At 41.4% G+C, this 19,653-nt stretch overlaps 1 protein-coding gene across 2 annotated transcripts in view; it reads left to right on the top strand.

The window, feature by feature from the left end:
* LOC126278124 (low-density lipoprotein receptor-related protein 1) overlaps window positions 1-19,653 on the top strand; it is a 688,899-nt gene that overhangs the window by 344,020 nt on the left and 325,226 nt on the right. For both annotated transcript variants that reach the window (XM_049978010.1, XM_049978009.1), the window contains one exon: window positions 7,945-8,067. In XM_049978010.1, the coding sequence (XP_049833967.1) occupies window positions 7,945-8,067 (123 nt within the window). The remainder of the gene's footprint in view (window positions 1-7,944; window positions 8,068-19,653) is intronic.

Raw genomic sequence — 19,653 nt, forward strand, 5'->3', positions numbered from 1 at the left:
GCCATGCAAAGAAAGCCCTGTCATTTGGGTCCTTGCGGCCTATCCAGTTCTTCGGTTCAGTAAAGTTAAACGAATCATGTTGTCATATGTCAAATGAAAGAGCAACTCAAACAGATTTTTTCCTTTACGTTGAGTTTTTTGCTGCTTACCATATAAGCTATTTATTATACTTGTATTTTATATTTAATCTGTACTCGTGTTTAATTTTTTGCTTTCAATAAAAAAATTGTAACCTGACATATAAATGTGTGGTTTGCTCTCATTACTGCTGAGCCCTACCATTTATTATATTAACATTAGAAAGCTAAAAATTGTTTTTCCTCTTTAAATTCTTTTTCAATGTAACAAATAAACGCAACATTAATGGGCTACTGAGAAAACAGCTGATTTCCTTCCCGATCCTTCCCACAATCTGAGCTACCCCTCTGCATCTAATGACATCGTCCTCGACCGAGCGTTAGACCCTAATCTTACGATCCCCTGCCATATTGCTTCAGTTGTGCTTCCTTGCCTCTACTCCATTTTAACTGCTGCCTCGAACCTGGCGAGCGGGACGGTTAAGAGTGCTGCATAAGCGCCAGGCGCAAGGTTAGTCGCTCTCTTTGCACTCTCCAGAGCGGGTTTTTAGGTTTTCCATGTGGGTACGTCGACAGATTGATTCGGCTTGTAGCAGAAATGGTATGAATTCCAGTACAGTGTAGATTATAACATTTTTAATTGTACAGGGTGACGCAAAAGTCACTGCATACTTAGGGAATGTATTTCTGTAGGTTGGTTCTGTGTCCACAGTGTAGATTATAACATTTTTAATTGTACAGGGTGACGCAAAAGTCACTGCATACTTAGGGAATGTATTTCTGTAGGTTGGTTCTGTGTCCACCCATGTTGGTAAGAAACAGCAAATGAGACGTCATGTAAGCAAATGAATCGTAACATAGGCTTGACAACACATCTCCATACCGCATCCAATGATGCCATTGGCAGAGGATGATACGCCGGTCGATGGGACCAAATTGACCCTAAGGCTAGAATGCGAAACTTTATCTACCTACCATACTTTGTTTCGTTGAAGCAATAAGAATAGTCTGTGCACATCATAACTATCTGCAGTGTCTCGTAATCTCTAAGGATATTGCTGCTGTAGCTTCCGGGTTTGAGGAGACATCTGAGGTCATTAGTCTCTTATTCACCTCCCGGGAAGGAATCTGTGTACCCCATCCATCTACATCTACAGTATATCGTACGTGAGAGAATGTTTCTAGAATGTTTGCGTAGCGTGCACCTGAGGCGATCTGCCCGGACGAGTTCCAAGGAAATTGCTTGTGTTATTTTGATGTTGGCAGGTATGTTTTCAGGAAGTAACATGTTTTTGGTTTTGCTTCCTGGCCCCAAGCGAGATTCGCTTTTCTTCGGAAAACAGCTTGCTAATTACATACAACGCTAGTAATAGTGTTCCTGGCGACGAGGTCAACATAGTGCCGTCTTCGGCTGCGATTAGAGAGAGGGAATTACTTGGAAATCCCCATCCACTGAGAAATGGAGAAACAGCAGTAACCTTTCATAATTGGCGTCAGTTTTAGCCACAGAGGCGGAGTATAAACTTGTGAGGATCAAAGTCAAAATCAACTGAATTTCATCCGCTACATTACGAAAAAGCTACTACGTCAAGAACAGTAAGATGCTTCTCCCTCAGTTATGTTAAACTGCTAGATCTAGATATTTACTTGATTACAGTGGTGTTTCTCAAAGAAGTAAATTAATTACAACTGTAAATGCAGAGTCGCCATTGTTTACGTTGCTGGAATAAACGTAAGGAATTCAACATTCCATACTTCCTGAACACAAGATGTTACAGCGTGTTTCAGTAAGAATATACGTTTTACCAATCTCTCAAGTTTGGATTTAGATGTTCAGTATGTCCCCCATCACCAACATAAACAATATAACGGTACTCGAATTCCTCCCGTACTCGGGGAAGAATGTCAATCGTCACTGATGTTTTGGCAGTACGGATCAGATTCTTCAACTCTTATGGATTCTGTAGTAGTGTTAGTACACAAACGTTGTCATTAATAAAAAAAACCCACTGGAAGGAGTCGCAGGGCGTCAAATCCGGTGACTGTGGAGGCTTGCTGCGAAATGCTAAGTTGCCATCTGTTTGACGACCAATAAAAATGCTCGGTAGAGTTTAAGATATTTACGCATTTGTCAACAACAGTTACGGATGCCCCGTCTTGTTGAAAAACGAATCTGTCCTCGTTCAGGCTCGGAAATAAAGAATTTTGCAACATAGCAAAACAATGCTGAGCGTGAACCCTTTTTACCGTCAAAGAAGAATTGGACGTTAATAGATGAGTGGGATATCGCACAAAACACACAGACTTTGGTGACTCGCGTACATGTTCATAGCTTGCATGTGGGTCCTGTAGACCCCAAATTCTAACATTGTGTTTGTTCACTTTCCCACTAAGGCGGAAAGTCGTTTCGTCACTGAACACGATGCGTTGTGTGATAGTGTTATCATTGTCAGTAGAATTCTGAAGCTTGTCAGAAAGTGTTGCACGTTTGTGTTTGTCGTCATAACGTAGAGTCTGTAGCTGCTGTAAAGTGTACGGTTTCATAGCCAACCGACGTCTATAAACAAGCCAAATCGTTGTTGTAGGTGGCTCTATCTCACGAATAGCACGACGAGCTGATTTTGTAGTGATGAGCCGATTTTGCAGGACTGCGTTGCAAAGTGCTTTGAATTCGTGCGTGACATTTTCGTCGGAAAAGAGGAAGGCGGCCAGGCCTCTTTTCTTTACATACACATCGTGTGTCTACAAACTGTCTATGTCGTCTGCGAATGTTCTGTCCATTCGGAGAGTCGGTTTGGTACCTCAACCCTAAACGTCTTTGCACTGTAGTCACAGAATTACACTTCCCAAACTCGAGAACACAAAATGATTTCTGCTTCAGAGTAGCCATTCTGCGTCTTGTGACGGGAACCAGTCAAACAGAAAACCGACATGTAGCGGCAATGAATATAAACCATACAGTGTATTTGTTCCTCCAGTAACCGAGCTGTGGCCCACCGATCGATAGTTTTGACAACATAATACTTTGTAGTATGTACGTTCTTTTTGAAACAACTTGTATTTCTCATTTTGAATACACCTCTTACGAGGTCAAAACACGAATAAGTTTCGCGTAATATTAGATGTGTTCCAGAGTGTGAAATATCCAATAAATAATCACTGCAGCACGCTGGTGGCATGACGCAGTTACGATAGACGAAATGCTTCCTGTTGTAGCCTGACGTATATGCTACCCGCGTGTCCGCCCTGCGCGTAAAGTAGCTTCAGCAGTTAACGAGACGTGGGAATTTTTCTTAACACTACAGTGAGTGTTCTCTCTTTTCCAACAGCGTGGGCTCATACAGAGATTGTATATTTTCCTAGAAAAGTTAGTTCTTCTTTCTCATGTCAGTCATGCTTGATGCACACCTTGCAGTGGTCGAAAAGCAGGAACGTAACCAATGCCCACACATAATAAGAGTCACGAGATCCCTTTCTAAATGGCTCTGAACACTACGGGACTCAACATCTGAGGTCATCAGTCCCTTAGAACTTAGAACTACTTAAACCTAACTAACCTACGGACATCACACACATCCATGCCCGAAGCAGGATTCGAACCTGCGACCGCAGCAGTCAAGCGGTTCCGGACTGAAGTGCCTAGAACCGCACGGCCACCGCGGCCGGCGAGATCTTTCTTTATATGAAAACAAGTGAGAATACTAGTTTAGGATTGACGATGTATGTTTCAGTACCTTCTTCTGCACTTTTTGACTTCCATTCTGAACAGACGCAATATATTATAAACGGAATAATATTGAAAATACCAAAGGAAGGTGGGGCAGTATAACCTTCGACATTTCAATCAATCGTAGTACACCTATGGCTTAGTATCTAGGAAAAAAATACTGTGACCTAAGAAACTGCTTTTTTTATAGATGGTGTAAACTAATATCGACACGAAGTCGATGGCTGAAAATGTACACAATGACCGTCACGACGACAAGAATGTGATCCTAAGCCAGAATCGTCGTACACGATAACAGAAAATCAAACAAATGTACAGATCCAGAAAAGTGACGTACCATAACAGATGTACTCGAGAATAGGATTGACGAACGCCTCAGTGGCGAGATACGCACCGCCGAATGGTCCGGAAGACTAGCTCATATAGCGCTTCGAGATCAGTTGTTTCTGCCTGAAACCAACATTTTATTAATTTGTTTTTTGAAGCACCACAGCCTTTCGCGTGTAACCAAAGATACTATTGCAAAGAAGACACTTTTAGCGGTACAACTAGGTACTTCTAGAATGTAGTACATTGTAGCAGTCACTTATAGCGTTCAAAGCAACAATCGGCGTGGAGGTTATGCTACGTGATTGTCGCAGATCAAAACAATGAAATTAATTATAACAAAAGCCAATGCAAAGTAAATTTAAGTCTTTACTACTGCTTTTCTTAGTATTATCAAAATGAAACCATAGGGACAGAATGTACTTTTGACAGAAAATGTATTAAATTTTAGGTCAATTTTAGCGTGTTATTTAGGAATACAATTTGTTTTTGGCCTTATCAATGCGTGGATGTTTCGAGATGTGAGATTTGTCTTACAGGATTAATTTATTCAAGTTAACAGGTTTTCGGCATGCAAGACTATCATCAACAAAGAAGTTAGAAAGTCTGTATACAACATGGGAAAAGACGTTCCTGATCTAGACTGAGGCACAGACTTCCGGTAAATGTCATCCTTGACAGAGCAGTGGTGATGTAATTTAAAAGGTTAAAAAAAATTATACAGGAAAAACATTAATAGTAGCAGATAATGTTTGTTAAACCAAACATGTTGTGTTGCCTTTGCTTTTTGTCTCAGTAGTCTACTGTACTGCAACTGTTAATGTTTTTCCTGTTTGCTTCTTTATATTTCTTTACTGTTCAATTTTTTACCACGTCATCGTCAAGGATGGCATTTACTGGATGCTTGTGCCTCAGCCTAGATCACTAATATCTTTGCCTAAGTATACAAATATTGTAACTTCTTTGACGACGATAGTCAGTTAAAGACTTATGATGGCCTCGTAAGCTGAAATCTGGCCAACTTGAAAAATTAATCGTGTAAAACACAGATAATATACTGCTTATTAATAGAATGCCGCTCCAGCTGCTTTTTTTAGAACTTCATTAGGTTCACACGACTGGTTTCGGCTTTTATATTAGGCCATTATCAAGCATATCTGAAAAGTATGCTGTAGTGAAGCGACGTCAAATTCGACCGTCCGCAGCTCGTGGTCTAGTGGCTAGCGTTGCTACCTCTGGATCACGGGGTCCCGGGTTCATTTCCCGCTCAGGTTGGGGATTTTCTCTGCCCGGGGACTGGGTGTTTGTGTTGTTCTCGTCATTTCATCACCTTCATCATTGTTCGTGACAGTGATTAGATTGGATTATTCAAAAACTGGACTGTGTAAAAACTGGGACTTTGTACGGGCGCTGATGACCGCGCAGTTGAGGGCCCCGCAAACCAAAGATATATCAAATTCGACCAGTCAAACTGAAAAACTGTTGTGACGTCAATAGCATCATGTAGACGTGGAGAAACTAATTATATCGCGCTTTTCATGTATTATTATGTTGTTCTGCCAACAAGTGACTGAAGAATCAGTTAACATAATTCTGTGTTTATTTATGCGCAGCATATTACATTTGTTTATATTGAGGGTTAACTGCCAATCCCTACAGCAAGTGTTGATCCTCTGCAGGTCTTCTGAATTTCGCTACAATTTACCAGCGTTGCGAATTACAAATTAGAATTTTGCTGTATGCCAATTAGGTTTTCTTATCATACGTATGTTTTCGAGTGAGATTGTATGGTTCCGGAGACGTTTTCAAGTCTCAAACTTCCATGATGTGTATATTTAGACTGAAGCGACGAATGAAAATTTGTACCGAGTCTGTGATTCGAACCCGGGTCTCCTGCTCATTAGTGGGAATATGAACTGGGCTGAGGCGTGAATGGGAATTTGGACTGAGTAGGGAGGCGTGCTGGACAAGTCCGTGCAGTTGTACAAGGCCACTGTGGCAGCGTGGCGTAGTGGTTGACGCATCCCCGTTAGAGTGCAGGAGATACGCGTTCGAATCCCGACCTCGGTACAAATTTTCGTTCTTCATCTCAGACTGCAAATATACATTTATGTTCTCGTCAAAACTAAGTAATTCTGCCGAATGTACCGGCTGATCAAAAAGTCAGTATAAATTTGAAAACTTAATAAACCACGGAACGATGTAGATAGAGAGGTAAAAATAGACACACACGCTTGGAATGACATGGGCTTTTATTAGAACAAAAAAAAAGTTCACAAAATGTCCGACAAATTGCGCTGGACAGCAAAACGTTAGTGACTGCGCATGAGAATCGTGTATAAAAGGAGCTGTAATGAGAGAGAGAGAGAGAATCAGATGCGTCATCAGTCGCAGCATGTTGACGTTACCGGAAAAGGCGCTTTTAGTGAAGCTGTATTATCAGAATGGGGAATGTGCTAGTTCAGCTTTACGATCATACCGCCATAGGAAGGGGATTCGAACGGGTAAAGGTCCGTTGACAAATGCAGCTGTGGAGAGAATGATTTCGAAGTTCGAAGCCACGGGTTGTTTAGACGATAGACCGCGTAGTGGCCGACCGAGCACAGGGCGTAATGCTGCAGAGACAGTTCAGGAGGAAATGGAGATTGTAGCGGGTTCGTCTGTGCACGGGGAAGTCAGCGCTCGTGCAGTCGCACGTCGCACCGGCATTCCATACACTACTGTTTGGTTGGCACTGAGGCGTACCCTCCGATGCTATCCGTACAAAATCCATCGGCATCATGAACTGTTACCTGGCGATTTAATGAAGCGGAGGGCATTTGCGGTGTGGGCGTTTCAAAAGATGGCGAAAGGTGACGATTGGTTGAGTAACGTGTTGTGGACCGGCAAAGCTCATTTCACGCTCCGAGGGTCTGTTAACGCCCGCTACTGCAGAATTTGGGCTACCGAAAATCCTAGAACTGTCGTGGAAACTCCATTGCACGACGAGAAAGTCACGGTGTGGGTTGGATTTACCACATCTACCGTGGTCGGGCCTTTTTTCTTCGAGGAAATGAGTGATTCTGGTTTTTTTACTGCTACCATGACGGGTGAGAGGTACGCCGATATGTTACAGAATCGCATCACCCCCAGCCTGGCTGGTAAACACCTGGTAGTACGTACGATATTTATGCAGTAGGGCGCTCCACCTCATATTGCTAGACGCGTGTAAGATCTCTTGCGCGCGTCGTTTGGTGATGATCGTGTGCTCAGCCACCACTTGCGTCGTGCTTGGGCTCCCATGCCCCCAGACCTCAGTCCGTGCGATTATTGGCTTTGGGGTTACCTGAAGTCGCAAGGTCGAGGGATGCTGGTAGACACATCCGACGCCAATGCCTCATCATAACTCCGGACATGGTTGGCAGTGCTGTTCACGACATTATTCTTCGACTGCAGCTATTGTTGAGGAATGATGGTGGACATATTGAGCATTTCCTGTAAAGAACATCGTCTTTGCTTTGTCTTACTTTGTTATGCTAATTATTGCTATTCTGATCAGATGAAGCGCCATCTGTCGGACATTTTTTGAATTTTTTTTTTTTTGGTTCTAATAAAAGCCCATGTCACTGGAAGCATGTGTGTCAGTTTGTACCTCTCTATCTACATTATTCCGTGATTTATTCAGTTTTCAAATATCTACTGACTTTTTGCTCACCCGGTATATGCCTTTCTCTATGCATTGCCATGTTACCGTTGGTAGCAGGTCCCGTTGTCTTGCAGCCCTTCGACGGCCGGTGCATCCCGTTCTGAGCCGCCACCTCTGCTTTGTTGCAGCATCGCCGAAGAGCTGCGCGCCGGGTATGTTCCAGTGCGAATACGGGGCGTGCATCCCGGGCAGGTGGCACTGCGACGACTACCCGGACTGCGCTGACGGGTCCGACGAGCCGCCCGAGTGCCGTAAGTCCTCGCTCCTCTTTCTGTCTACTCGTAACGACTTGCCAGTAGCGGGGGAACCGCACAGCGCAGGTGTGCAACTGTCATCCACGGCGCGGGCACACTAATGTGGCCGCGCCAATGTTCGACGTCCACGACACATTCATAGGTGGCAGCACTGTCAGTCGAGACTATATAAAACATCTCTGGGGGCCTTCTTCTGGGTCTAATGGTCTGCCAGCCGCATTTAACCACTTAACTCTAGCAGCAGTAGTTGTATACATTATGACGCGGTACTATACACAGAAAACTTTTATATCGAGTGTAATCGTTGTTGTAAGGCTGATGGTCTGCCAGCCGAATTTAACCACTTAACTCTAGCAGCAGTAGTTTTATACATTATGACACAGTACCATACCCAGAAAACTTTTATATCGAGTGTAATCGTTGTTGTAAGGCGAAAACGAAGCGATTTACCAGGCGCTCAAGGGTGTGATCCTTGGCATTTGGGACAAGGGTGGAAGCATTTCTGAAACGGCTAATGTAATAAACTGTTGTGGTTAAATTATACCGTGCACCACAAAATGGCGCTATGATAATTGGCATTTGGGACAAGGGTGGAAGCATTTCTGGAATGGCTAATATTATAAACTGTTGTGGTTAAATTATACCGTGCACCACAAAATGGCGCTATGATAATTGGCTTTTGGGACAAGGGTGCAAGCATTTCTGGAATGGCTAATGTTATAAACTGTTGTGGATAAATTATACCGTGCACCACAAAATGGCGCTATGATCATTGGCATTTGGGGCAAGGGTGGAAGCATTTCTGAAACGGCTAATGTAATAAACTGTTGTGGTTAAATTATACCGTGCACCACAAAATGGCGCTATGATAATTGGCATTTGGGACAAGGGTGGAAGCATTTCTGGAATGGCTAATATTATAAACTGTTGTGGTTAAATTATACCGTGCACCACAAAATGGCGCTATGATAATTGGCTTTTGGGACAAGGGTGCAAGCATTTCTGGAATGGCTAATGTTATATTAACTGATGTGGTTAAATTATACCGCGCACCGCAAAATGGCGCTATGATCATTGGTATTTCGGACAAGGGTGGAAGCATTTCTGGTATGGATAATGTTATAAAGTGTTGTGGTTAAATTATACCGTGCACCGCAAAATGGCGCTATGATCATTGGTATTTCGGACAAGGGTGGAAGCATTTCTGGTATGGATAATGTTATAAAGTGTTGTGGTTAAATTATACCGTGCACCGCAAAATGGCGCTATCCAAAACCGCCGTTGAGGCAGCTGTGGTGCATCACGGACAGGGATGAACGATGACTGCAGACATTTGTACAGGCGAATAGACGTGCAACTGTAGAGCAACTGACTGCCCGCGTGAATCAAGTGTCTACCAACAGTGCCTCCTGAACGACCGTTCAGTGAACGTTTGCTACGTATGGGCTTCTACAGCAGGAGCCTCTTTCATGTACCCATGCTGAGTTGTTCGTCGCCGGCCGCGGTGGTCTCGCTGTTCTAGGCGCGCAGTCCGGAACTGTGCGATTGCTACGGTCGCAGTTTCAAATCCTGCCTCGGGCATGGATGTGTGTTATGTCCTTAGGTTAGCTAGGTTTAAGTAGTTCTAAGTTCTAGGGGACTAATGACCACAGCAGTTGAGTCCCATAGTACTCAGAGCCATTTGAACCATTTAGTTGTTCGTCAGCGAAGAAGGCAGGGTTTTACACGCCAGTGTCACAACTGGATATCCACTGAGTCGCGACAGCTGCGCATTTCAGATTAATCACATTCATTGCTCCATCAGACAGATAGCTGTTGGCGTGTGCTGTGTGAGGTATCTGAAAGAAAACACCCTGCAACAATCGTCAGAAAACAAAAACTGGTTCAAATGGCTCTAAGCACTATGGGACTTCACGTCTGATGCCACCATTCCCTTAGACTTAGAACTACTTAAATCTAACTGACCTAAGAACACCAGACACATTCATGCGCGAGGCAGCTTCGAACCTGCAACCGTAGCAGCAGTGCAGTCCCGGACTGAAGTGTCTAGAATCACTCGGCCACAGCGGCCGGCAATTGTCAGAAGGATCTAGGCCGGAAGAAGGGACCTTATGGTCTGGGAATTGCTTTCTTGGTGATCTCATCATTCAGGAAGGAACAATGAATCAATACAAGTATGCATCTATCGTTCAACTGCTCTTCCAAGTCCTTTGCTGTCTCTGATAGAATTACAATGTCATCGGCGAACCTTAAAGTTTTTATTACTTCTCCATGGATTTTAATACCTACTCCGATTTTTTTTTTTCCTTCACTGCTTGCTCAATATACAGATTGAGTAACATCGGGGAGAGACTACAACCCTGTCTCACTCCCTTCCCAACCACTGCTTCTCTTTCATGTCCCTCGACTCTTATAACTGGCATCTGGTTTCTGTACAAATTGTAAATAGCCTTTCGCTCCCTGTATTTTACCCCTGCCACCTTCAGAATTTGAAAGAGCGTATTCCAGTCAACATTGTCAAAGGCTTTCTCTGTATGCTACCATTATCTCTCCACCCTGCTTCTCAGGCGTAAAAACGACGTTGCTGTCCCACTGGCCAGGTAACCAGTTCGCTGTGCCGGTAATACATACACTGTCCGATCAAAAGTATCCGAACACCTGTTAGGGGATTTTCGTATCGGTTACATCACCCTTCGCGTGTATAACGGCTTGAAATCTGCTCTGGACTCTTTCACTAAGGTATCTAAAAGTCTGTGGAAGAATGTTAGACCATTCTTTCTTAAGAGCCGAAACTAGAGAGAGTAGCAATGTTTTACGCTGCGGTCTGGAGCGAAGTCGTCCTTCTAACTCAATAAGGTGATTCAAAAATATTTCTGTTTGCTAATGACACCAGCTTGGTAGTGAAGGATCTTGTGTGTAACATTGAAACATTATCAAATAATGTAGTAAGTTCGTGGCTTGTGGAAAATAATTTGATGCTAAATCACAGTAAGACTCAGTTTTTACAGTTTCTAACTCACAATTCAACAAGAACTGATATTTTGATCAGACAGAATGGCCATATTATAAGCGAGACGGAACAGTTCAAGTTCCTAGGCGTTAGGATAGATAGTAAGCTGTTGTGTAAAGCCCATGTTCAGGATCTTCTTCAGAAACTAAATGCTGCTTTATTTACCATTAGAACAGTATCTGAAATAAGTGACATTTCAACACGAAAAGTAGTCTACTTCGCATATTTTCATATGCTTATGTCATATGGTATTCTTTTTTGGGGTAATTCTTCTGATTCAAAAAGGGTATTTTTGGCTCAAAAACGGGCTGTTCGAGCTATGTGTGGTGTAAGTTCGAAAACCTCTTGTCGATCGCTATTCAATAGTCTGGGAATTTTGACATTGCCCTCAAAACATATATTTTCTTTAATGTCGTTTGTTGTTAGCAATATTAGCTTATTCCCAAGAGTTAGCAGCTTTCACTCAGTTAATACTAGACAGAAATCAAATCTGCATGTGGAATGCACTTCCTTGACTTTTGTGCGGAAAGGTGTACAGTATTCTGCTGCATCCATTTTCAGTGAGCTACCACAAGAACTCAAAAATCTTAGCAGTAACCCAAATACTTTTAAATCTAAACTGAAGAGTTTCCTCATGGCTCACTCCTTCTATTCTGTCGAGGAGCTCCTGGAAGAGCTAAAAAATTAAGCAAATTCCAGTGTTACATTGTTGATTTTCTTTATTTAAACTTACGACTTGTCGCCTGAATATGTTTCTTATATTTCATTTTATCTGTTTCTACAATCGTGTTATAATTTCACGTATCGACTCGTTCCATGACCATGGAGACTTCTCCTTAATTTGGTCCCACGGAACAATACATAAATAAATAAACAAATAAAAATAAAAACCACGAAGGTGTTCCATTGGATTCAGGTCAGCTCTCTGGGCAGGCCAGACCATTTCAGGAATGTTACATATCATTGCCCCCACGGATGCTGCTACATAACAGGGTCCATTTTTATGCTGATACAATAAGTCATCGTTTACAGTCAGTCATCGTCTCTGAACTGTTCATGTACTGTACGCAGTACACAGTGCCATAAAATGTTCATATCCTTTTTCTTGGATATTTTGTGTTTTCTTGAGCGCAAGTAGGGGACCACAACCTAACCACGAAAGACACTCCCTACTGTAATACCACCTCCTCCGTACTTCGCTGTAGGCACTACACTTGGTGGTAGATAACGTTCCACTGGCATTCATCAAACCCAAACCCTTCCATTACTCCAGATCATTAGTTTCCAGTCATCCACTGTCCTGTCGCATCTCTCTTTACGACACCTCAAGCGTCGCTCACAAGGGAACCTCCCCATCGCACCCCCCTCAGATTTAGTTATAATTTGGCACAGTGCATAGGTCTTGAAAAATTGAATACAGATCAATCGAGAAAACAGGAAGAAGTTGTGTGGAACTGTGAAAAAATAAGTAGTCCATGGGCAACATAGGCAACGTCAAGGAGAATGTGAGCACATGCGCGCCGTGGTCCCGTGGTTAGCGTGAGCAGCTGCGCAGCGAGAAGTCTTTGGTTCAAGCCTTCGCACGAGCGAAATGTTTATTTTTGCAAAGTTATGATCTGTCCGTTCGTTCATTGACGTCCCTGATCACTGTAGTGGATGTGTGTTGCGACCGCACCGTAAAACCGTGCGATTAGGAGACGAAAGAACGTGCCTCTCCAATGGGAACCGAAAACATTTGATCGCAAGGCCATAGGTCAACCGATTCCTCCACAGGAAAACACGTCTGATATATTCTATACGCCACTGGTGACGGCATGTGCGTCACATGACAGGAATATGTTATCGTCCCACCTATCTTGCACACATGGCGAATGGGTGAAAAGATTCTTCTACCTTGCCCGATTTAGGTTTTCTTGTAGATGTGATAATCACTTCCAAAAAAAGTGATGAAAACATAAGACTGTGTCACATAAACTGCAACAAATGAATGCAACAGTTTCATAGTCACACAGTTTTCTCTGTGCTCTGTCAAAACATGTTTTTAACGTTTTCAAATTTTTACGTGTGTAACCAACACATCCTGCATATGTCCAGGCAAATATAAACATGTCTTGGAATTTTAGAGAGCGAAGTTGATTATGTGTGAGTGCCTGAACTCTGATAATTGTCTGAAAATTTAAAAAAAAAACTATTCACTCGAGGGAAGACTTGAACCAAGGACCTTTCGTTCCGCAGCTGCTCACGCTAACCAGGGGACCACGGCGCTCCTGTGCTCACATCATCCTTCATGTTGCCTATCTTGCCCATGAACTACTCAGTTTGTATATTTTGCTTATTTTTTCATAGTTCCACACGACTTCTTCCTGTTTTCTCGATTGATCTGTGTTCAGTTTTCCAAGGCCTATCCACTCGCAACTTATAACTAAATCTGAGAGGGGTGCGATGGGGAGGTTCCCTTGTCAGCTCTGACTACAACAGGGCGTTCTGCGGGAAGCAAGTGCTCCACAAAAAGCGATAATGCCGTTTCTTTTTTGACATATTCTTTAATTTTTTAAACATTTTTAAAATTTTATTTTGATTTCAGTGTTACTATTTGTGGTTTAAAATTGAAGTAATCACTGAAAGAAACAAGTTTTTCTGGTTTTTTAAAGTTATAGTGAACTTCAAAATAAAAGAGGTGTTCCATCAAAGTACCACGATTTCCGTTTCAGAAAAAGTTTGGGAATCCCTGGACTACAGAAATATGTGGTTTATGAGTAACTGTTCGACCATTGTACCTCATTTTGTAACTTCCTATGCACAATCATTGTACTAACTGGACAGCTGGTAGCACTTTGGAACGCATGAATGATTCCTTCCGCAGCTCTCATGCGACTGTTACAAGCGCCTTCCACAATGCTTGGCGATCTCTGCCCGTCAGTCATAAGGTCTACCTGGCGTTTACAATTCACAGTCTTCCGCGTTTCCATTTCACAATCACAACAGTCGACTTGGTCACTAGAAAGGTTGACATTTCCCTAATGGATTTGTTACTTTAGTGGCATCCAATGACTACCCACGTTCGAAGCCACTCAGCTTTCCTGACCTATCCATTCAGTTGGTACCACTTCTCTATTAACATCACAGTACTCTTTACCCCATTTCATACTGGCCACTTCTCGTGACAACTAGCGGTCAACTCCGCACTGCGTGGGGTTTTCTTATACTTTTGATCAGATACTTTACGCTGTTTACTGGTTTATTATAACAATAGTTTATTGACTAAGCGATATGCACTCATATGTGGCTAAATTAAAGGGACGTTATTCAGGGTGGAGCGAAATTCGCGCACTCGGGCATCGCAGTGCGACTCCCCACATCCCAGCGATTAAAAAAAAAATTAAAAAAAATGACAACACTCTAACCACATGTACGGTAATTAGCTTTGTCAGGATACTTCAGTTGTGCTGCACAGCTGGTGCAGAGGATAAAGTTTTGGGTTCGCATGCAGGAGGTCGTGGATTCGATCCTGGGTTTGGGCGCTTTTTTTTATTAGTTAATATCATTCTGACATTTCATACTGTAATATATGCCGTTTCTAACGCCACATGTATCCTAAATTTACAACATTTTGTAACTCTGAACGTAACAAATACGTGGTTATACACATAAGAAATAGACTGTTGAAGCCAAAGACCTGTCATAGGACAGAATAACTACAAAAAAAATATCAATTTCGAGATGCTAAAGATGCATGGTCCATGTAATGGGCGTTAATCCTCTGACAGATATTGTTCTGCACGATTCATGCCGACATCGCCTATTGTGAAATGTTCTGTTTCGAAGTACATTCTGTGTCCCTAACGGTAACAGACGTGATGTTTCCACAATCCCATCGTCAGAATAATAATGATAACGCATTGAAATACGTGCTAAACAGCATTCGGTAACCAGACTCAGTGTTGAAATGCATGGGACCATGGTGATAACACATACAAATAGTAACCGAGTTTGGACATTATTCGCTAAGCACATTGGTAGTCCTATTGGTAATGTAAGACCCTAACGAAATGTACGGACCTGAACGAGGCAAGAAAATAGTTTCTACTAATCTCTGGGACCATTGGAGGAGGATACAAAGAAAACAGTTTTCGCATCTAGTAGCTACCATACATGTGGTTACAGTGTTGCCAGATTGCCACTCTTTAAAGTCCTTTTTCTGCCGGATGTACTCGCCGGACGAAATTTTGTGAGAGACATTTTTTTATCACTGGCATGTGAGGGTTACGCTACGAAGCCCGAGTGCGCGAATTTCCCTTCATCCTGTGTATCATATTATACCCTCTTCCGTAAGTAACTTTGGGAAATATTGTGGTAACACCAATCTTCTACTGCTGACTCAGGATGACCATTCAAAAGATTCAGTCTTACAAAAAAAAGTAGCAGTCAGTAAAAACATGGGGAATCTCGCTTATCTAGCCCCATCAGTAAGGCTCTCCTATTTATCCAGATCGTTTTATTTATTTATTTTTGTTCAGTATCTACACTGTATTAATTAGATACTCTAGGAGCAACAAAAGGCATCAATAAGTAGACGACAATCATTAAATTTAGAGGCAACCAATTGCCATACATGGATGATGACATAGTGTCAGTTAACGAGTAAAAGTTTAGTGGTGAAATACTATATTGCCTCCGTTTGTTGCAAATGTAAAATGTCATCCGAGAGAAAGACGAGTTTAATGTTCAGTGGGAAAATACAGTATTGTCTCCGTTTGTTGCAGATGTAAAATAACATCCGAGGGAAAGAAGGTGGTACTGTACATGGGCGAAAAGTTACATGCACTGCGTAGGACGAGTAAAGGAGATTTATAGGAAACAATGATGTTGGATTTGGTGTAGGGAACTTTGACCGTTTCAGACTGGAAGAATAACCGAAAAAAATTGAACACTTTTGTTTCAGCGTTGTGTCAGAAAACTTTAGAAAGCCGCAGGGCAGCCGAAAAAGCAAAGAATGATTCCCTAAATGATATCCTTTTCGTCTGGTTTTGTGAAAACATTGAGAGTGATGTTCGGTTTATCAATTGTCACTGACTACTATTGTGAAAGCCTTTCAGGCGAGACAGTAGCTGCTGAAAAAAGAAATCGAAATTTTCATTTCCTGTCCATTTCCTTAGACAAGTTTAAAACGCCAACGAACGAAGCCTTTATTATCAGACGCCACCCAATAAGACACGAAGTTCCAAATTATAATCCTGCAAAAGTATGTAATAAGAATAGATTCTTAACACTGACTTGCTATTAAGTGTTTGGAAAATTACAAAATCCCTCTTTTTTTAATAGGGAAATCAAAAAATCAAAGTGCTTTAAAAACAATTGAATCGTCCCTCCTTGTTAGTGTCTTACAACTCGCAAAATAATGTTTGGATAAACTGTTTACTTTTTTAAAACTGGTCCTTGTGACAAGTGTAAAAGAATTTCTAAAAGAAAGTTAACCATATGATGAAGTAACAATGGCTGATGGCGACAAAGTGAAATATCTTACCCAACGTACTGTACTGGTATGGCATTGTATCCTTATTAATCCATTCAATGTAGTGTACAACATAATATGGGAGGTGTCAAAATATGATATGAGAACAGATGTAGACACAACATTGTTTCATATAGTGTACATCACACCGAAGATATATTACACATCTACTCATAATAAAGAGTTCAAATAATAATGCTGGTGATAGCCAGAAAGCTAAAGTTCATTAATGGACAACAGGTTATATTACTAATAAATGGCATTATTGCAGCCAGTGAACCAAGGAGCTCAGGAAAAGATTAAGAGACAATCTGCTGAGTAAGCATGTCGAATAACAAGAGGAATATGTTGTAGTAACACTTTTCAAATCTGTGAATTGCAAAGCCTTCATTTATGTGATTGCTTTTGTGTGGTATCATGTTACTGAGTCAACGACCCAAGTTGTAGAAATGTTTATAACCAACCATTTGTGAGTATACTGATGCAGTTTGTACACTGAATGAACAAACTGGGAACAATGTCGACATGAAGTTCATTGAAGCACTTACAAACAGCCTATGATGTGCAGACATACTGACTGCAAAATGTCAGTGACGCTGGTTGTGGTTATTTGTGTTATGCCACTTATTTTATTCTGACATTAATATTGTACTAAGTTAAGCATAAGGAACATTGCTTTTAAGGTGTAGGTATGCTGGGAATGTAATTGAAGGTAACTATTGGATTGTAATAGTTCCCTTATTTTTATGTGCTTTTGTCACTAAGGATCTCTTAATTATTATTAAAGTTACTGCTTTTATAGTATTGTAAATTTACTGAACAAAATTAGTGGCAAAATTTATTTGTGTGATTGTTATTATGTGTTTGTTTTTCTCAGTATATGGATTATGATTGAGAAAATGCGTACAGAATTTCTTTCTCCAGTGAAGGAGGTGCATTATTGATGGGTTTAGTTTGACATTTCCATTCCGTGCCACAGTTTGTCCTTACACACTTGTAATCTCTACTATTGTAGTGATTTTAATAGGTGAATGATTTGTGAAATGTATATTGGATTCCTGTTAATATTCTTACTGTTGTTATTGTTGTGGTCTTCAGTCCAGAGACTGGTTTGATGCAGCTCTCCATGCTACTCTATCCTGTGCAAGCTTCTTCATCTCCTAATACCTACTGCAGCCTACATCCTTCTGAATCTGCTTAGTGTATTCATTCCTTGGTCTCCCTCTACGATTTTTACCTTCCACGCTGCCCTCCAGTACCAAATTGGTGATCCCTTGATGCCTCAGAACATGTCCTACCAACCGATCCCTTCTTCTAGTCAAGTTGTGCCACAAACTCCTCCCCAATTCTATTCAATTCCTCCTCATTAGTTATGTGATCTACCCATCTAATCTTCAGCATTCGTCTGTAGCACTACATTTCGAAAGCTTCTATTCTCTTCTTGTCCAAACTATTTATCGTCCATGTTTCACTTCCATACATGGCTACACTCCATACAAATACTTTCAGAAATGCCTTCCTGACACTCAAATCAATACTTGATGTTAACAAATTTCTCTTCTTCAGAAATGCTTTCCTAGCCATTGCCAGTCTACATTTTATATCCTCTCTAGTTCGACCATCATCAGTTATTTTGCTCCCCAAATAGCAAAACCTTTTTTCTACTTTAAGTGTCCCATTTCCTAATCTAATTCCCTCAGCATCACCCGATTTAATTCGACTACATTCCATTACCCTCGTTTTGCTTTTGTTGATGTTCATCTTATACCCTCCTTTGAAGACACTGTCTATTCCATTCAACTGCTCTTCCAAGTCCTTTGCTGTCTCATTAAAATGTCATTTGCGAACCTCCAAGTTTTTATTTCTTCTCCATTGATTTTAATACCTACTCCAAGCTTTTCTTTTGTTTACTTTACTGCTTGCTCAATATACAGATTGAATAGCATCAGGGTGAGGCTACAACCCTGTCTCACTCCCTTCCCAACCACTGCTTCCCTTTGATGTCCCTCGACTCTTAAAACTGCCATCTGGTTTCTGTGGAAATTGTAAATAGCCTTTTTCTCCCTGTATTTTACCCCTGCCATCTTCAGAATTTGAAAGAGAGTATTCCAGTCAACATTGTCAAAAGCTTTCTCTAAGTCTACAAATGCTAGAAACGTAGGTTTGCCTTTCCTTAATCTTTCTTCTAAGATAAGTTGTAGGGATAGTATTGCCTCACGTGTTCCAACATTTCTACAGAATCCAAACTGATCTTCCCTGAGATCAGCTTCTACCAGTTTTTCCATTCGCCTGTAAATAATTCGCGTTAGTATTTTGCAGCTGTGACTTATTAAACTGATAGTTGATTGGGGTTGATCTGGTGGAAGAAACGAAATAGCAAGGTCATCAATCTTATTGGATTAGGGAAGGAAGTCGGCTGTGCCCTTCTAAAGTAACCATCCCGGCATTTGCCTGAAATGATTTCAAGAAATTACGGAAAACCTAAATCAGGATGGCCCAATGCAATATTGAACCATTGTTCTCCCAAAAGCAAGTTCAGTGTGCTAACCACTGCGCCACCTCGCTCGGTACTTACATGTAGTAGTTGTGCATATATTTATCTTAGTATTGTAAGTATAGTATGTGTTGCAACAGGGAACATGTAACTTAGAATTAACTGAGTGAATACAAACACCTATTTACAAGGAAAGCTTTTAACTCCTTGTGGAATAGCTTTGCTTCACAAGTTTTTAGAGTATACGGCAGCTTATTGAACCATATCTACCCATTAATATAAAGGCTGTTGTCATTTATTTTTAGTTTTGTCATCTGCCTGAAGTACTTACCCTTACTTGTAGTATCATAATTGTGTGTACCACTACATTTATTTTCTTTGTTTTTACTATTCCCAACAAATGTAAGAAGTTTGTGGCAGCATAAATAATAAATTGTTAATGATTTATGTTGACCAAAGGTTTCAATACAGGATTGAGTGGATCTCAGTTTATGCATTAACATAGTAACTGTCTTCTGTTGTACTAATATTCTATTCAGGTACAGGTCTGCCACACAGCCCCATAGT

Source organism: Schistocerca gregaria, chromosome 6 (assembly GCF_023897955.1).
Source record: "Schistocerca gregaria isolate iqSchGreg1 chromosome 6, iqSchGreg1.2, whole genome shotgun sequence".
Lineage (NCBI taxonomy): Eukaryota > Metazoa > Arthropoda > Insecta > Orthoptera > Acrididae > Schistocerca > Schistocerca gregaria.